This window comes from Pomacea canaliculata, linkage group LG6, assembly GCF_003073045.1.
Source record: "Pomacea canaliculata isolate SZHN2017 linkage group LG6, ASM307304v1, whole genome shotgun sequence".
Taxonomy (NCBI): domain Eukaryota; kingdom Metazoa; phylum Mollusca; class Gastropoda; order Architaenioglossa; family Ampullariidae; genus Pomacea; species Pomacea canaliculata.
This window is the reverse complement of record NC_037595.1, coordinates 10,883,965-10,903,910: the sequence shown is the minus strand read 5'-3', so window position 1 is coordinate 10,903,910 and position 19,946 is coordinate 10,883,965. Positions and strand designations below refer to the sequence as shown.

The 19,946-nt window shown below is 38.6% G+C and overlaps 3 protein-coding genes and 1 long non-coding RNA gene across 6 annotated transcripts in view; 1 reads left to right on the top strand and 3 right to left on the bottom strand.

Annotated features, from left to right (window-relative positions):
* Positions 1–19,946, bottom strand: part of LOC112566690 (baculoviral IAP repeat-containing protein 3-like) — a 48,554-nt gene that overhangs the window by 7,804 nt on the left and 20,804 nt on the right. The gene's annotated exons all lie outside the window — the stretch shown is intronic.
* Positions 3,851–7,578, bottom strand: LOC112566692 (sulfotransferase family cytosolic 1B member 1-like). The gene is made up of 5 exons (XM_025243015.1): positions 7,270–7,578; positions 6,503–6,832; positions 6,067–6,170; positions 4,911–5,070; positions 3,851–4,461 (listed from the first exon to the last, which is right to left on the bottom strand). Exons 1-5 carry the CDS (start codon positions 7,439–7,441, stop codon positions 4,454–4,456), a joined length of 774 nt encoding a protein of 257 aa, XP_025098800.1. The 5' UTR covers positions 7,442–7,578; the 3' UTR covers positions 3,851–4,453.
* Positions 7,760–9,278, top strand: LOC112566697. Its single transcript, XR_003099677.1, has 2 exons — positions 7,760–8,300; positions 8,769–9,278. It is a non-coding gene; the product is annotated as an uncharacterized LOC112566697 (long non-coding RNA).
* On the bottom strand, positions 9,135–19,319 carry LOC112566681 (sulfotransferase family cytosolic 1B member 1-like). 3 transcript variants are annotated; one of them, XM_025242993.1, is made up of 5 exons: positions 18,982–19,319; positions 17,872–18,201; positions 17,437–17,540; positions 10,075–10,234; positions 9,135–9,630 (listed from the first exon to the last, which is right to left on the bottom strand). In XM_025242993.1, the coding sequence occupies exons 1-5, from the start codon at positions 19,151–19,153 to the stop codon at positions 9,515–9,517; spliced, it is 882 nt and encodes a 293-aa protein (XP_025098778.1). In that variant the 5' UTR covers positions 19,154–19,319; the 3' UTR covers positions 9,135–9,514. The 3 variants fall into 3 exon arrangements, with proteins under 3 accessions (XP_025098778.1, XP_025098779.1, XP_025098777.1); XM_025242994.1 differs by lacking the exons at positions 17,437–17,540; positions 17,872–18,201; positions 18,982–19,319 and adding exons at positions 11,223–11,326; positions 11,660–11,989; positions 12,493–12,817 and having other exon boundaries at positions 10,075–10,219; XM_025242992.1 differs by lacking the exons at positions 17,437–17,540; positions 17,872–18,201; positions 18,982–19,319 and adding exons at positions 11,223–11,326; positions 11,660–11,989; positions 12,493–12,815.

Genomic DNA, 19,946 nt, shown 5'->3' with positions numbered 1-19,946 from the left:
AATCAGGTCCAATCAGATTTGAGTATCTCGTGCTAAGTCGCAGATTGACCATGTTGTATGTGCATTCTCAACACCGTCTGGCAAAGGTCTTCCTCTGTTTGTCTCTAGAAACTGGTCAATATTTCCAGCTGAGCAACAGCATTCTGAACGTAATACCAGAAAATTAAAACAGAAATACACATAAACAACAGACAATCAAAAGACCCAGGAAAAACGAGTCGATCAACAGTCCAGCAGCCTAGCTAGCAATAAAACCACAGAAACAGCCAACAGTCAATTAAGACTTAATTTAACTAAACTTTAGTTATTTACTTATATTCGCACAAAATGACCATTATTGGACTAGGACAACAAACCAGTGCCTGTGTGAGATTTCGATTTCAGTAACCCTGTGTTAGTCGGTAAACGAGGATAAGACACTGATGATCTTATCTGTGTCAACTCTCCATACGTCACACAGTACAAATGGATGCCAGGATGATCGATCGCATTCATCCCAGCTTGTTCACGTGGTCAAAGGCGTCTCCATATGACACTAAAGATCAACAGAATTTTTACAATTTATTAAAAAATATAAATATTGATAAAACCTTTTTATGTTTTTGTGAGACACATCCAGCAAGTAAACTATATTCTCTTCTTTTTTATGAAAACTCTCAACTGTATCAAAACGTGAAACAAAAAACACAACACAACAAAAAACAAAAAAACCCCCCAAGAAACTAGAAAACTTAACGTATTCTTTCAACCGTTTATTGTAAAAGAAAAGTTACTTCTACTTGATTTATCTTATCAAATCACCTACGTACTTGAAAAAATTTCTGATACAACTTTATAACCAGGAGGATGATATTCTTGTTTTCATTTCGTCTTAATAACGAATGCGTGACTCACCGCCATCGATTCTAGCATAAGTAGATAAAAAACTCGCCACGGTGGATTATATTGGCGGAGAGGAGTATTTTCTAAAAGACAATACCAAAGCACGAAGAATCCTGAGGTCCGCGTGAAATTGTTGCACACCTTAACCTTCTTTCAGTTCGACCTTTGCAGGTCCTGAATGGAAGGTGCGTGGAAAAAAGCGCGAGGTTGAAGTGGAGACTTTGTCGTGTCTGTGGCTAACTCCAGGGTCACGTTAGAATCCGATCCAACAAGGAGGCTGGTCCAGCGTTCCCAGCAACATGTATCATCTGATGAAGCCAGTTGTTACTTCACAAATAGAGTAATGTGTGAACCTGCCGCCACAAATTATACACCTGAACTCTGAAATTTAGATTTTGTTGTTAATTAATAATATATCGAAGTTAATTTAAGATCTTGTAAAGGTAAGATTCCTTTTTTTTTTTTTTGCTCTAAAAAATGAGCGATTAAGCGTGTTTTATATGTGTGCTTTAATTTGCAGAGAGGCATGTTACAATTCTGTTGACAGTCCACAATACTGAAAACATTTCTCGGAAAGAAAGAGACAATGCACTCAGGTCCTTTCTTCTCCTCATCATAGAGGAGTCGTTATTTAATCAATTCCCATGGATGACATCAGATTAACTAAAGGATATGTTTGCTTTTAACTTTTTGTCTAAACTGGATGATTGATTAATATTTATTTTAGTCATAAAAAGTCACGAAATTATGATTAGTAGTATGATGGGGGCTCCCTCAGGTTACGTAACACACACGTGTTGAATTTTGCCATTTTCGAGAAAAATCGGGATTAACAACGTGGGACACCTTGATTAAAATGCATTTTAAGAAAGACTTCTCACTTCTAGTTTGCCACAGCATATACTCTGTTATGATCAAAATCTATTTATTGCTCAACAAATTACTCTCTACAAAGTTGACCCTCACTACCTTTATGGTCTCACTGTACGACAAGAAGTTCTGGTTGGATTTATTTCGTACTTAAGTTTAAGACACTACACACGTGGCGTACGCACTTTTTCGTTTATTGAATGACACAGAAATAGTAAACACTTATTTGAATATATAACTATGTCCAACTATGAATAAAGAAACTGGAGTGTAAAAATTTAAGTAGGGAGCTCGTTGATGCTCTACCTGACCTATGTAACCGCAAGTAATGACGTCGTCAGTTCTAAGTTCAAAGTTTGATGAAACTCAAGCGGTCCGCGAGACTCTGATTTTTCTATTATGGTGGAGCCGTTATGTCCTCGCCAAAACCTCCGATCGTGCCGATTTATACTTGATGCACACTCTTCCATGTACTAACACAAGGGATTTAAGTAAACGAAGAAGTGTCGTGGTAAAGTAACATGTACTCTGCCTGTAGTAACGGGACCGCGCGGGTAGTCGACAAGTGTGAGGTGGCAGGTCTGCACACTGAGCTGCTACGTGCAAGCAGTCGTATAAACCCGTGTACCTTGATTAACTGTCATCACTTTGAACTCCTGTTCACCTCGCTATAACCTCAAAAATTAAGATTTTAAGAAGTCCGAGCCACACTCACAGCTGTGACTTTGTTTATGAGTCATTGTTTGCAGGTACAGTGTGAATGAATATATGATTTTTTTTACACTTTAATTTCATTATATACAGGAAATTTAATTAAAATAATTTCATAAAAATACCGGTCCATTTGCTGTGAAATTTCTGACGGGAATTTGCGCAGTTAATGGTGTATGAGTCTCACTTTAATTGTTATTATTAAAGAATGGTTGGAATTTGTAATTATGGTGAGTCATGCAGATAAAAATATTGTGTTAAGCCAGTTTGGAATGAAAACAAAGAGCAAAAGACAACTGGAAGAAAAAACGGTAGTAGATCTTCGATAAGACTTGTTGCAGTAATGTAAGTAGCAAGGCAGGAGGTCAAAAACGAACAATGTGTTACACTTGACAGGTCGTGGCTGCTTAAAGAGCAGATGTACTCTAAGCTGTGATGGAGGATCTGGACTGACTCACTCAAGCTACACATGTAGGAAACTCCTCCCGATCTAAGGCGTGTTTAGAGAAGCAGAGATAAGCTTTGGAATTTAACTGCCACGTGTTGTTACAAGATATGAGGGCACAACTTTACATCCTTAGTGTTGTAATTGACAGTAAGCTTTTGCTCAAAGAAAAAAGAAACAGTAAAACTAATGACAACTTCTGTCTCAGAGTTATTTCTGCATCTAAATAGGAAAGATGTTCACTGTACATTTGGTATATACAATTTTGGCCGTGTTTTCGAAAACAATGAACATATTTTGCAAAACAAACTCCAGCTATGCCCCACTAATGGACTTGAGTGTTTGCGATGCACTATTTGCACTCCCAGCACAGTGCTCAGGTAGGGACATGTAGAAGAATGAGTGCATGCATCATCTATCGCTGTACCCGAAACTCATGTACGAGGTTCACGAAAGGGTCAAGTACCTGCACGGCGCCAGTGATCTCAGCAGTGACTCCATGCTGATAAACTCAGTGCATTAGAGAATTGTAGAAATCAGAACGTGCAAAACTACCTTCACTCCTGTCCCACCTTTTTTCAAGGAAAGTCAACTCTGGCGACACGTGGCCACTGACAACACACAATACATTTTTTTTCTAGTTTGTCTTCATCACACATTTAATAGTTTGGACATACACCAAGCCGTGCACCACAAGCCGTGCACACCAACACGCCTGACGAGACAGAATGGGATGCATGTCAGTGCTTTCGACGGCATACAAATATAAGGTTGATTCAATTTTCTGATTATAAATAGAAGTCTTTCCCGAAAAATCTATATAAATTATTTTTCTAATTGGTTGATACTATTTACTTTCTTTTAGAATAGATGTATGCATCTTCAGTAGTTACAATATAGTTTTACACCACGTCTCGTCTTGGGTTAGCTGCATCAATCACTGATTTTCATATCAAACATAGAGGCTTTACATGTATTAGACGAATCTTCTATTTATACGAGTTAAATTCTTCATCATTCAGACAGCTCTATGTAATGACTATCGTTCACCACATTGACAATACTTTATTGTTCTTGTGTACGCATTCATGTGAATATGTAGCCTGTACACTAATTAGACAGGTTAACTTTATGGACATTACGTAGCTTTATTATTACTTTTTGAAGACAATATTTATCGATAGCTGTGTCCTGATTAAAACACCGTGTTTCCTGTAGGTATATAGAGTATCTGATTGTCATTGAGAAAGAGCGTCGTTTTCCTGTTTACTCATTATAACAACAGTAGACAGATCATCTGTATGGGGTAGGGATTTACAGACATTTATGAGTACTGAAACAATAGTGACAAAGTCTGGAATATCGAGAAGAACAAAGAATGAATTGTCTGATAAAAGACACTATCTGCTGGTAGTAAGATTTGCAATGTGTTGATTTAATTATTCAAATTGGTAGCGAAGGAGACTTTGTAGCCGGCCATCTTCTTTCGGACGACCTTCTCGAACTCCTCGTTCTGCGCCACAGTGAACCAGTTCTTCCAGTCTCCTACAATCCTGCAGATATTACACTGAATAGTTTGACTCACAGAACATTTGTAAGAACAGGTGAGTGGGTTCAAAAATTAGTGTAAGTTTAACAGAAATTAAAGAAATAATATCGCTGCTAGAGTATGAACATTTTACTGCCCAGATGCCTAGTAGGCCTAGCTGTGGTCATACTTTAGCATTGTAATTTTGATGAGCATAAATGGTTAATTTCATGCTCTGATTTAAAAGGTATTATTACTACTACTATCATCATCATCATTATCATCAGCATGAGCATGAGCATCAGCATCATCATAACTTCTTGAAAATTTAAAAAAAAGGTAGTAGATCAGGTACGCTTTTTCCCAGTTTTCCTTGAAAAGAGGAAGGAAGAATAGGAAGAAATTAAAGAAAAAACTAATGTGTTTTTAGGCTTAGATATTATTTTTAATTTTGTTTTTACAGATATTATTTACCTTTCCGATAAAATTTGGTCCAATCAAATGTAGCGTTGTGTGCTACTCGCAGATTGAGCATGTTGTTGATGCGACATTTCTCAACCACCGCCTGGCAGAAAGGTCTTCCTCTGTGAGTCTCCAGGAACTGGTCAATACGTTCCAGCTGATCAACACCATTCTGAATGGAATAAACAACAAAACCAAAAACATAAAAATAACACAGAAACAAGGAACAACCAAAGAACACAGACAACGAGACGACTAACAGTCCAGCAGCAATCTATCTAGCAACTAAACTAACCACAGAAAAAAACCTACAGTCAACTAGCGAATTAATTTAACTGCAAACTATTTTATTTACATATATTGACATGAAAGTACCAGTGTTGTGATTAGGACAACAAACCAGTGCCTGTGTGAGGAATTTCGAGGTCTGTGTTTAGTCGGTTTATCACAATCTGATTAACAACGTTGTAACATTCGGTCTATGTGGTTCGAGGTTCGAGGTTCTGTCCATCAGGGATAAAACTTGTTTGTTTAGGTGGTCAAGACTTATATGATGATAGTCTTTGCACAACGACCACTATGTCATACACCAGGGCTACGTGGTTTAAAGCTCTCACATCATCACTGGCTTCCCTCACTAACTACATCACAACAGTGGAGTAGGAAGATGCTCGTCGTGTGGGGGACAAACTCCATGCTGACAGTGAACAACTTTCATCTCCTTCTCACATCAGTATTAAAAGGACGACAGAAATCTTATCCCACTAATTCCTTAGTCTTTACATCATTTCTAGAAGCCGTGGCTGAGTATGGAAAGAACCTTTTGCCACGAAGAGAACTTTTGCCAAATCCTTCGTGCAAATTGCTACAGCAGTCTTGAACATTGTGTTGTGTGTGTGTGTGTGTTTGTGTGTGCGCGGCGAGTGCATGTGTGTTGTGTGTGACTGTAGGTAGTCTTTTTTTATTTACAAAAGCTTTCAGGAGATATGTTTTCCTCTGTGGGCGAGATAAATAAAGGCATACACTACAGTATTATGTTTATATTTATAGGATTTATATATAATCTCCCTCACTATTCATGTGGCCATGCGCATGAGTAGAGCGTGCAAGAGCAGTGACGTACTGTGACGTCGCTGGATACGAGGAATAACGACACTGATGATCTTACTTGTGTCAACTCCTCGTACGTCACACAGTAAAATGGATGCTCAGGATGATCGTCGATCGCCTTCTCCCAGCTTGTCACGTGGTCAAAGATGTCTCCATACGTCACTAAAGATTATGAGTTATTTTGAAAATTTGTAGTAAAATCATAAATAATTGCGACAACTTCTTTGTGGGAAAACCCTTCAGTGCAAGTAAATATGTCTCTACTTTCTTTAAAAGTACGTAACTCTAATTAAAACGTCAATCGGAAGACAAAGAAACTAGAAAACCTATTCTTTTAAACTGATTGTTCATTTTTTGAAACGTTTACTTGCTACACCGTTATTACAAGACTCGTGTTACTTAGTATTTTCTCTTCGAAATATAACCAAAGTATGATATTCTTTGTTTCATTTCGTCTTAAAAAAACTTAAAGCTTCCAAATCTCAATGACTCACAGCCATCATCTAGCATAGTAGAAAGAAACTCTGGCCACGGTGGATAATATTGGCATATAGTAAATTTTTCTTGAAAGCAATACATTGACACGAAGACATCCTTGAGGTTCCGCGTGATGTGCACCACCTTGACCTTTTTTTCAGTGACGGCCTTTGGCAGGTCCTTGAAGAGAAGGTGCGTGAAAAGAGCGCGAGGTTTGACAGGTGGGGGGACGCGTATGGTGTCTGAGGCAAACTCCAGGTTCACAGAAGTATTCGGTCCAAACAAGGGAGGCGGGTCTAGGGTTCCTTCCAGCAACATGTAGATCATCTGATGAAGCCAATTATTACCTTCACAGAAAAAAAAAATGTTTCACCTGCCACCAGAATATAACACTGAACAATGATTTGTTGCAACAGCGATACGGTAACAAACACGTTTCCATTTTGCCATTTTTAAGAGATATCAGGGCTAATCGCCGTGGGATACCTTGTTTAAAAGACCATTTCTCACTTTTAGTTTCCAAAAAAAAACTTAATCTGCCCAAAGATGACCCTCACCACCTTTACGGGCTCCTGCTACTTAACTGAAGTGTGCTGGTTGATATTTTTTTCATAGTTACAGTTCACACACCCACGCACGCACGCACGCACGTAGGCAGACACACAGAAGGAGCTTATTGGAATAAAACAGAAAACAGTAAACACTCAATTAAATATAAATGAAAATGAAAAGCGGTGAGTGCGTGTGTGAGAATTTTGTGTAGGGGAGAGCGTGATCCTCTTACCTGACCTCGGGTAACCGGCCACAATGACGTCGTCAGGTCTAAGGTCAAAGTTGTGGATGTAACTCAAGCGGTCCGCGAGGCTAAGTTCGTGTTTCAAGGGTGGAAGCCGTATGTCCTCGCCAATAAACCACCGATCGTTGCCAAATTTATCTTTGATGCAAATCATATCCATCTTACTAACACAAGGGATTTGAGTAAAACGTAGAAGTGTCGCTGGTAAAGTAACATGTACTCTGCCTGTAGTAACGGGACCGCCACGTAGTCGACAAGTTGTGAGGTGGCGGGTCTGCACACTGAGCTGCTACGTGCACGACAGTTGTATAAACCCTGTACCTTGATTAACTGTCATCGCTTTGAACTCCTGTTCACCTCGCTATACCCTCAAAAATTAAGATTTTAAGAAGTTTGAGCCACACTCCCAGCTGTGACTTTGTTTATGAGTCATGGTTTGCAGTACATTGTGAATGAATATATAATTTTTTTTTACTTTAATTTCATGATATACCGAAAATTTTATTTAATTAAAATTGAAAATTTAATTAAAATAATTTCATAATAACACCGGTCGATTTGTTTTGAAATTTATGATGGCAATTTGCGCAGTTAATGGTGGTGTATGAGTCTCCACTTTAATGTTATTATTAAAGAATGTTGAGATTTGTAATTATGATGTAGTCATGCAGATAAAGAAATATTGTGTAAAGCCAGTTTAGAATGAGAAAGAAGAGCAAAAGACAACTGGAAGAAAAACGGTAGTAGATATTCGATAAGACTTGTTGCCAGTAATGTAAGTAGCAGGCAGGAGGTCAAAATAAGAACAACATGTGTTACACCTGACAGGTCGTGGCTGCTTAAAGAGCAGATGTACTCTAAGCTGTGATGAAGACTGACTGACTCACTCAAGCTACACATGTAGGACACGTCCTCCCGATGAAGTGTTTAGAGAGCAGAGATAAGCTTTGGAGAACTGCCACGTGGTGCTTACAAGGATATGAGGGCACATCTTTACATCCTTAGTGTTTAATTGACAGGTAAGCTTTTGCAAGCAGTAAAACTAAATTAATGACAACTTCTGTCTCAGAGTTATTACTGCATCTAAATAGGACAAGATGTTCGCTGTACATTTGTCTAATATACAATTTTGTTTTTTCGAAAACACATTAACATATTTGCAAAACAAACTCCAACTGCCCCCTAAATGACTTGAGTGTTTGACGATGCACTGCACTCCCAGCACAGCGCTCAGGTAAGACCATGTAGAAGAATGAGTGCATGCATCATCTATCGCTGTACCCCGAACTCATGTACAGGTTCACGAAAGGGTCAAGTACTCACGTGATATCAACAGTGACCTCCATAAACTCAGTACCTTAGAGAACGTGCAAAAAACTACCTTCACTCCTTTCCCACCTTTTTTGAAGGAAAGTCAACTCTGGCGACACGTGTCACCGACAACACACAATAATTTTTGTTCTTTTGTCTTAATCACACATTCATAGTTTGGACATACACCAAGCCGTGCACACCAACGCGTCTGACGAGACAGAATGGGATCATCAGTGCTTTCGACGGCATTAAAATTTAAGGTTGTATTCAATTTTCTGATTATAACTAGGAGTCTTCCCGAAAAATTATCTATAAAATTATTTTTCTAATTGGGTTGATATTATTGACTTTGTCTTAGCATAGACATATGCATCTTCAGTAGTTACAATATAGTTTTACACCACGTCTCGTCTTGAAGCAGCATCAATCACTGATTTTCATATCAAACATAGAGGGTTTACATTTATTAGACGAATCTTCTATTTATACGAGGTAAATTCTTCATCATTCAGACAGCTCTATGTAATGACTATGGTTCACCACATTGACAATACTTTATTGTTCTTGTGAGTATGTAGCCTGTACACTAATTAGACTGGCTAACTTTATGGACATAACGTAGCTTTATTATTACTTTTTGGAGACAATATTTATCGATAGCTAAGTGTCCTGATTAAAACACCGTGTTTACTGTCGGTATCTAGATTTTCTGATTGTCATTGAGAAAGAGCGTCGTTTTCCTGTTTACTCATTATAACAACAGTAAACAGATCATCAGTATGGGGTAGGGACTTACAGACATTTATGAGTACTTAAACAATAGTGACAAAGTCTGGAATATCGAGAAGAACAAAGAATGAATTGTCTGATAAAAGACACTATATCTGCTGGTAGTAAGATTTGCAATGTGTTGATTTAATTATTCAAGTTGGTAACGAAGGAGACTTTTGTAGCCGGCCATCTTCTTTCGGACGACCTCCTCGAACTCCTCGTTCTGCGCCACAGTGAACCAGTTCTTCCAGTCTCCTACAATTCCTGCATATATTACACTGAATAGTTTGACTTATAGAACATTTGTCAGAACAGGTGAGTGTGTTCAAAAATTAGTGTAAATTTAACAGAAATTAAAGAAATAATATCACTGCTAGAGTATGAACATTTTACTGCCCAGATGCCCAGTAGGCCTAGTTGTGGTCATAATTTAGCATTGTAATTTTGATGAGCATAAATGGTTAATTTCATGCTCTGATTGAAAAGGTATTATTACTACTACTATCATCATCATCATCATCAGCAGCAGCAGCAGCATCAGCATCATCATCACTTCTTGAAAATTTCAAAATAAGGTAGTAGATCAGGTTCCCATTTTTTCTTGAAAAGAGGAAGGAAGAATAGGAAGAAATTAAAGGAAAAAAAAAAACTAATGTGTTTTTAGGCTTAGATATTATTTTTAATTTTGTTTTTACAGATATTATTTACCTTTCCGATAAAATATGGTCCAATCAAATGTAGCGTTGTGTGCCATTCGCAGATTGAGCATGTTGTTGATGCGACATTTCTCAACCACCGCCTGGCAGAAAGGTCTTCCTCTGTGTGTCTCCAAGAACTGGTCAATACGTTCCAGCTGATCAACACCATTCTGAATAGAATAAACAACTAAACCAAAAAAAACCCAAAATAACACAGAAACAAGGAACAACCAAAGAACACAGACAACGAGACGACTAACAGTCCAGCAGCAATCTATCTACCAACTAAGCTAATCACAGAAAAAAACAGAATCAACTAGCGAATTAATTTAACTGCAAACTATTTTATTTACATATATTCACATGAAAGTACCAGTGTTGTGATTAGGACAACAAACCAGTGGCTGTGTGAGGAATTTCGAGGTCTGTGTTTAGTCGGTTTATCACAATCTGATTAACAACGCTGTAACATTTGGTCTGTGTGGTTCGAGGTTCTGTCTATCAAGGATAAAACATGTTTGATGAGGTGTTCAAGACTTATATGATGATAGTCTTTGCACAACGACCACTATGTCATACACCAGGGCTACGTGGTTTAAGGCTCTCACATCATCACTGACTTCCCTCACCAACTACATCACAACAGTGGAGTAGGAAGATGCTCGTCGTGTTGGGGGGCAAACTCCATGCTGACAGTGAACAACTTTCATCTCCTTCTCACATCAGTATTGAGAGGGCGACAGAAATCTTATCCCACTGGTTCCGTTGCCATTACATCATTTCTAGAAGCCAAGGCTCAGTATGGAAAGAACCTTTTGCCACGAAGAGAACTTTTGCCAAATCCTTCATGCAAATTGCTACAGCAGTCTTGAACATTGTGTGTGTGTGTGTGTGTGTTTGTGTGTGCGCGCGAGTGCATGTGTGTTTGTGTGTGACTGTAGGTAGTCTTTTTTTATTTACAAAAGCTTTCAGGAGATATGTTTACCTCTGTGGGCGAGATAAATAGAGGCATACACTACAGTATTATGTTTATATTTATAGGATTTATATATAATCTCCCTTGTCATTCATATCGCCATGCGCATGAGACAGCGTGCAAGAGCAGTGACGTACTGTGACGTCGCTGGATACCAGTAATAACGACACTGATGATCTTACTTGTGTCAACTCCTCGTACGTCACACAGTAAAATGGATGCTCAGGATGATCGTCGATCGCCTTCTCCCAGCTTGTCACGTGGTGAAAGACGTCTCCATACGTAACTAAAGATTATGAGTTATTTTGAAAATTTGTAGTAAAATCCTAAATAATTGTGACAGCTTCTTTGTGGGAAAACCCTTCAGTGCAAGTAAATATGTCTTTACTTTCTTTGAAAGTTCGTAAGTCTAATCAAAACGTAAGTCGCAAGACAAAGATACTACAAAACCTATTCTTTTAAATTGATTGTTCATTTTTTTTAAACGTTTATTTGCTACACCGTTATTAAGAGACTCGTGTTACTTAGTATTTTCTCTTCCAAATATAACCAAAGTATAATATTCTTTGTTTCATTTCGTCTTAAAAAAACTTAACGCTTGCAAATCTCAATGACTCACAGCCATCATCTAGCATAGTAGAAAGAAACTCTGGCCACGGTGGATAGTATTGGCATGTATTAAGCTTTTCTTGAAGACAATAACAAGACACGAAGACATCCTTGAGGTTCCTTGTGATGTGCACCACCTTGACCTTTTTTTCAGTGACGGCCTTTGGCAGGTACTTGAAGAGAAGGTGCGTGAAAAGAGCGCGAGGTTTGACAGGTGGGAGGATGCGACTAGTGTCTGAGGCAAACTCCAGGACCACGTTAGAATCCGGTCCAAACAAGGGAGGTGGATCCAGGGTTCCTTCCAGCAACATGTAGATCATCTGATGAAGCCAGTTATTACCTTCACACAATAAAAAAATAATGGTTCACCTGCCACCAGAATATAACACCGAACAATGATTTATTGCAACAAGGATACGGTAACAAACACGTTTCCATTTTAACCATTTTTTAAGAGATATCAGGGCTAATCGCCGTGGGATACCTTGTTTAAAATGTTATTGAAGACCATTTCTCACTTTTAGTTTCTCAAAAAAAAAACCTTACTTTGCCCAAAGATGACCCTCACCACCTTTACGGGCTCCTGCTACTTAACTGAAGTGTGCTGGTTGATATTTATTTCATAGTTACAGTTCACACACCCACGCACGCAAGCACGCACGCACGCACGCACGCAAGCACGCACCCACTCACGCACGCACGCACGCACGCACGTAGGCAGACACACAGAAGGAGCTTATTGGAATAAAACAGAAAACAGTAAACAATTAAATATAAATGAAAATGAAAAGCGGTGAGTGCGTGTGTGTGAATTTTGTGTAGGGGAGGGCGTGATCCTCTTACCTGACCTCGGGTAACCGGCCACAATGACGTCGTCAGGTCTAAGGTCAAAGTTGTGGATGAAACTCAAGCGGTCCACGAGGCTAAGTTTGTGTTTCAAGGGTGGAAGTCGTATGTCCTCGCCAAGAAACCACCGATCGTTGCCGAATTTATCTTTGATGCACACCGTATCCATCTTACTAACACAAGGGATTTGAGTAAAACGAAGAAGTGTCGCTGGTAAAGTAACATGCACTCTGCCTGTAGTAACGGGACCGCCGGGTAGTCGACAAGTTGTGAGGTGGCGGGTCTGCACACTGAGCTGCTACGTGCACAGCAGTCGTATACACCCTGTACCTTGATTAACTTTCATCGCCTTGAACTCCTGTTCACCTTGCTATAACCTCAACAATTAAGATTTAAGAAGTCTGAGCCACACTCCCAGTTGTGACTTTGTTTATGAGTCATTGTTTGCAGGTACAGTGTGAATGAATATATGATTTTAGTCAGGGCTTCTGCTTACGAAAAAAATTGCGTACAGTACGCATTAAAAGTTCGGAGGACCCCTTCAATTTTCGTCAATGGGGTCCCATTCAAATTAGGGCGAAGAACAGATATCCCTTAAAAATCTGAAAAAAATCTGGGAACCCACAGAATTTAGCCTGAGCAGAAGCCCTGTTAGTTTTAGTATTTTTTAATTACAGACAGCTACATGTAAAAATCACATCGTTGAAAACAATGCAGTGTGTGTTTGTGTGCATTTGAGTTGGTAATTCAGCTGTTTGTTTTCCAAAAAGAAGAAAAAAAGGAGGGATTTATGAAAAGAAAACTGGTCAGGTTTTTTAAAACTTTCTCTGTTCTGTCCTAAATGTGTAAGATATTGCATTATATGTCACTTAAAATATTACATTATACACAATATTTAATGTCAGGTTATAAAGTATAAACACAAATTATTTCTGTTTTTAATGTCTTTAAAGTGAGGCTAGCAATTAGTAATCTGCAGCCATGTATTGTGTATATACGTGTATGAATAATTATATAAATAGTTATTTAGATTATCTGCGGATCAGCAGGTTATTTTTAGAAAAAAACACTTCATCAGGTTTTTTTTATTCATTTTTAATTGAAAACCCTACTTTGGTCACAAAGATCTAGAATGTCAGTCACCCTTGGCTTTTTTCCTTTTCGTTTGTTTTCTTTGCACTTCTGTGTACAGTAGTACCTCTCTGGTGTTGCCGACCGCACGGCCTGACCTAGTTAACACGCTGCACACACGAAGTCGAAACATTGTTGTTACCACAGTAGAGTCTGAGGTTGTAATTCTGTTCGTAGATGAATGAATACATAAGGGAGAAAACTCTGGAACATTCATGCACATGTAGAATGGAAACACGTGACGTGTGACGTCAGCCTACATTTTGACATCACGTCGTGACGCAGAAAAATTTGTAGAGTTTCTCTAGGACGTATAATTATAATATTCTAAAACGTTTCCCCGGCATGCAGCGGATATCTATGTACGACGACAGACCTTTGAAGTATTACCGATACCTTGAGGAGTGACATTAACACCTGTACTACCACAGGGTAGTGCCGTCAACATCTTCTCTACAGAAAGGTAGCTTTGAAATAAGAGTCTTCCTTGAACTCGCCATAGTAAGGCTGCTCTGCATGCAAGTTATGAACCATAGTGCTGTTGTTAGATTTCAATATATTAATTCATAATTTTTGGGTGAAGCGCAGAATCAACGGTTCACCCGCCTGGTTCTTTTGCTTATAATTCACCAGTCGACAGTTCATGCGAACACGCCGACGATCCACTCTCTTGGATAACTCTGTAACCATCGGTTCATCAGTTTCTGCTGTATTAACCACACACCCGTTTTCGATAATCCGTAAATCATCGTCTCGGGAGAGCTCCTGTATTAACTAATCATCACTTTCGGATACAAATATGTTTCGGATACAGCCACTCTTCACAAAAAGTCACACTGATGGTATGCTTCAATGTTCCTTCGTAAGTACTGGTGTATGTAAAGCACCTTCAGCAGGTATCAGCTGCAGTTGTAAGACTGTATAAGTACAGACTCCAACTGCCCACTAAAGGACTTGAGTGTTCGACAATGCACGGCACTCTCAGCACAGCGCTCAGGTAAGACCATGTAGGAGAATGATTGCATACATCATCTATCGCTGTACCCCGAACTCATGTACAGGTTCACGAAATGTAAAGTATCCACGTGATCTCAGCAGTGACCTCCATAAACTCAGTCCCTTAAAGCAGTGGTTCTCAAAGTGTGGTCGGCGGACCACTATTGGTCCGTGGGTATAAGTCAGGTGGTTCGCGGCTGACAGTCGTCATATGTCAGCAAAGTTATGTTTTAAATGATGCATTCCTCGCATTAACATTTTAATCACAAATAACGAGGTATAACTAGTTTTATGTCAACTTATTACTATGCTACTGTCACAAAAGGACATTTAGTTTTGAATTGTAATGAAACGAATGCGGCAATTTAAATTTAAAATTCATAGTACCGACTGATTTTTAGGCCTTGATGGTCCGCCATATGTTTTACTTAAGTAAAGTGGTCCGCGGTCCGAAATACTTTGAGAACCACTGTCTTAAAGAACGTTTCAAAAAATTACCTTCACTCCTTTCCCACCTTTTTTCAAGGAAAGTCAACTCTGGCAACACGTGCCACCGACAACACACAATAATTTTTTTTTCTTTTGTCTTAATCACACATTAATAGTTTGGACATACACCAAGCCGTGCACACCAACGCGCCTGACGAGACAGAATGGGATCATCAGTGCTTTCGACGGCATTCAAATATGAGGTTGCCTTCAATTTACTGATTATAAATAGAAGTCTCCGGGAAAAAATTTTCTATAAAATTATTTTTCTAATTTGATATGATATTATTTACTTTGTCTTAGCACAGATATATGCATCTTCAGTAGTTACAATATAGTTTTACACCGCGTCTTGTCTTGAAGCAGCATCAATCACTGATTTTCAATATCAAACATAGAAGTTTACATTTATTAGACGAATCTTCTATTTATACGAGGTAAATTCTTCATCATTCAGACAGCTCTATGTAATGACTACCGTTCACCACATTGAAAATACTTTATTGTTCTTGTGAGTATGTAGCCTGTACACTTATAGGAGTCTGTAGACTGGCTAACTTTATGGACATCGATTACGTGGCTTTATTATTACTTTTTGGAGACGATATCTATCGATAGCTATGTGTCCACACTAAAACACTGTGCTTCCTGTCGGTATCTAGAGTTTCTGTTTTCCGTAGAGAAAAAAACGTCGTTTTCTTGTTTACTCATTATAACAACAGTAGACAGAGATCATCAGTATGGGGTAGGGACTTACAGACATTTATGAGTACTGAAACAATAGTGACAAAGTCTGGACTATCGAGAAGAACGAAGAATGAATTGTCTGATAAAAGACACTATCTGCTGGTACTGAGATTTGCAATGTGTTGATTTAATTATTGAAGTTGGTAACGAAGGAGACTTTTGTAGCCGGCCATCTTCTTTCGGACGACCTCCTCGAACTCCTCGTTCTGCGCCACAGTGAACCAGTTCTTCCAGTCTCCTACAACTCCTGCAGATATTACACTGAATAGTTTGACTCATAGAACATTTGTCAGAACAGATGAGTGGGTTCAACAATTAGAGTAAATTTAACAGAAATTAAAGAAATAATATCCGTGCTAGAGTATGAACATTTTACTGCCCGGAAAGCCTAGCTGTGTTCACACTTTAGTATTGTAATTTTGATGAGCATAAATGGTTGATTTCATGCTCTGATTAAAAATTCATTATCATTATTATTTTTATTGTTGTTGTTGTTGTTGTTGTTGTTATTGTTGTTGTTATTATGTCTACTACCCTCATTATTGTCACCATTATTAATATTAACTTTTCTGAAAAATTTAAAATTAAAGTCGTAGATCAGTTACGCTTTTTCAGTTTTCCTTGAAAAGAGGGAAGAAAGAGAAAGGAAGAATAGGAAGAAATTAAAGAAAACACTAATGTGTCTTTACGCTTAAATATTACTTTTAATTCTGTCTTTACAGATATCTTTTACCTTTTCTGAAAAGCATGGTGCGATCAAATTTAGCGTCTTGTGCTATTCGCAAATTAACCATGTTGTTGATGTGACACTTCTCAACCACCGCCTGGCAGAAAGGTCTTCCTCTGTTTGTCTCCAGGAACTGGTCAATACGTTCCAGCTGATCAACACCATTCTGAATGGAATAAACAACAAAACCAAAAACATAAAAATAAGACAGAAACAAGAAACAATCAAAAGAACCTAGATGACGAGACGAGCAGCTGTCCAGCAGCAATCTATCTAGCAACTAAACTAACCACAGAAAAAACCTACAGTCAACTAGCGAATTAATTTAACTGCAAACTATTTTATTTACATATATTCACATGAAAGTACCAGTGTTGTGACTAGGACAACAAACCAGTGTATGTGTGAGGAATTTCGAGATCAGTGAACAACTTTCATATTCTTCTCGCCTCAGTATTGAGAGGACGACAGAAATCTTATCCCACTGGTTCCTTAGCCATTACATCATTTCTAGAAGCCAAGGCTGCGTTTGGATAGAACTATTTACCAGGAAGAGCGCTTTCCCACTCTTGAACAGTGTGTGTTTGTGTGTGCTCGCGAGTGCATGTGTGTGTGAAACTGTGTAGGTGACTGTTGGTAGTCTTTTTTTATTTAGAAATGTTTCAGAAAATATGTTTACCTCTGTTAGAGAGATATATTGACGTATCTAATAATGTATTATGTTTATATGATTTATATATAATCTCCCTCGCCTTTCATGTGACCATGCGCATGAGACGAGAGAGCGTGCAAGAGCAGTGACGTACTGTGACGTCGCTGGATACGAGGAATAACGACACTGATGATCTTACTTGTGTTAGCTCCTCGTACGTCACACAGTAAAATGGATGCTCAGGATGATCGTCGATCGCCTTCTCCCAGCTTGTCACGTGGTGAAAGACATCTCCATATGACACTAAAGATAAAAAAGTTATTTTGAAAATTCGTAGTACTATGGTAAATATTTGGTTGATTTTCTCTGTGGGAAAACACTTTAGTGCAAGTAAATATGTCTCTTCTTTCTTTGAAAGTTCCTAACTCTAATCAAAACTTAAATCGGAAGACAAAGAAACTACAAAACCTATTCTTTTAAACTGATTGTTCATTTTTTGAAACGTTTATTTGCTACACCATTATTACAAGTCATGTTACTTAGCATTTTCTCTTCAAAATATAAGCAAAGCATAATATTCTTTGTTTCATTTCGTCTTAAATAATCTTAACGCTTGCAAATCTCAATGACTCACAGCCATCATCTAGCATAGTAGACAAAAACTCTGGCCACGGTGGATAATATGGGACGAAAGAATATTTTTCTGAAATACAATACAAAGACACGAAGACATCCTTGAGGTTCCGCGTGATGTGCACCACCTTGACCTTTTTTTCAGTGACGGCCTTTGGCAGGTCCTTGAAGAGAAGGTGCGTGAAAAAAGCGCGAGGTTTGACAGGTGGGAGGACGCGTATGGTGTCTGAGGCAAACTCCAGGTTCACGTTAGAATCCGGTCCAAACAAGGGAGGCGGGTCCAGGGTTCCTTCCAGCAACATGTAGATCATCTGATGAAGCCAGTTGTTACCTTCACACAGTAAAAACTATTATGTAACCTGCCACCACAATATAACACCTAACTCAGAAAATCGAGTGATTTAAGCGGGTTTGAATACGTGTCCTTTTTTACTAGAAGAAGGTTTAAAACCTGTTGACAGTCCCACAATGCTTTTTAAACAACTCGCTGAAAGAAAGAGACAATCACTCAGTTTCTTTCTTCTCCTCATCATAGAGAAGTCGTTATTTAATCCTCCCATTGGATGACATCAGGATTAACGATCATTTCTACTTTGTAGTCTAAGCAGACGATTGGTTAATATTTATTTAAGTAGCTAGAAAAAAAAGCTTCAGGAAATTATGATTAGTGTATGATGGGGTTCCATGAAGGATACGGTAACAAACAAGTTTGGATATTTCCATTTTTCGAGAAAATCGGGATTAATCGCCGTGGGATATCTTGATTAAGATGCATTTAAAGACCACTTCTCACTTCTAGTTTCACACAGCAGAGTATAACTCTGTTATGATCAAATTATTCATTTTTTTCACAAATCTGACTCTCCGCAAAGTTGACCCTCACTACCTTTATAGTCTCCTGCTACGAACCTGAAGTGTTCTGGTTGGGATTTCTTTCGTACCTACAGTTTACATATATACACACACGGACGCACGCATAGAACGTTTTAGTATATTAGAATGAAACAAACAAAATAGTAAACACTTATTTTAATATATAAAACTATGTACAAACAATGGAAAAAACGATGTATGTGTAAGCTGTAAGTAGTGGAGGTCGTGATGCTCTTACCTGACCTCATGTAACCGGCAACAATGACGTCGTCAGGTCTAAGGTCAAAGTTGTGGATGAAACTCAAGCGGTCCGCGAGACTAAGATTTTCTACTGAGGGTGGAAGCCGTATGTCCTCGCCAATAAACCACCGATCGTTGCCGAATTTATCTTTGATGCACACCATATCCATCTTACTAAAACACGTGATCTGAAGAAGACGAAGAAGTGTCGCTGGTAAAGTAACATGTACTCTGCCTGTAGTAACAGGACCGCCGGGTAGTCGACAAGTTGTGAGGTGGCGGGTCTGCACACTGAGCTGCTACGTGCACAGAAGTCGTATACACCCTGTACCTTGATTAACTGTCATCACTTTGAACTCCTGTTCACCTCGCTATAACCTCAAAAATTAAGATTTTAAGAAGTCCGAGCCACACTCCCAGCTGTGACCTTGTTTATGAGTCATGGTTAGCAGGTATGGTGTGAATGAATATTTGATTTTTTTACACTTTAGTTTCATTATATGCAGGAAATTTAATTAAAATAATTTCATAAAAATACCGGTCCATTTGCTGTGAAATTTCTGACGGGAATTTGCGCAGTTAATGGTGGTATGAGTCTCCACTTTAATGTTATTATTAAAAGAATGTTGAGATTTGTAATTATGATGTAGTCATGTACATAAAGAAATATTGTGTAAAGCCAGTTTGGAATGAAAAGCAAGAGCAGAAGACAACTGGAAGAAAAACTGTATTAGATATTCGATAAAACTTGTTGCAGTAATGTAAGTAGCAGGCAGGATGTCAAAATACGAACAACATGTGTTACACCTGACAGGTCGTGGCTGGTCAAAGAGCAGATGTACTCTAAGCTGTGATGGAGACTGACTGACTCACTCAAGCTACACATGTAGGACACGTCCTCCCGATCAAGTGTTTAGAGAGCAGATAAGCTTTGGAGAACTGCCACGTGTTGTTTACAAGGAT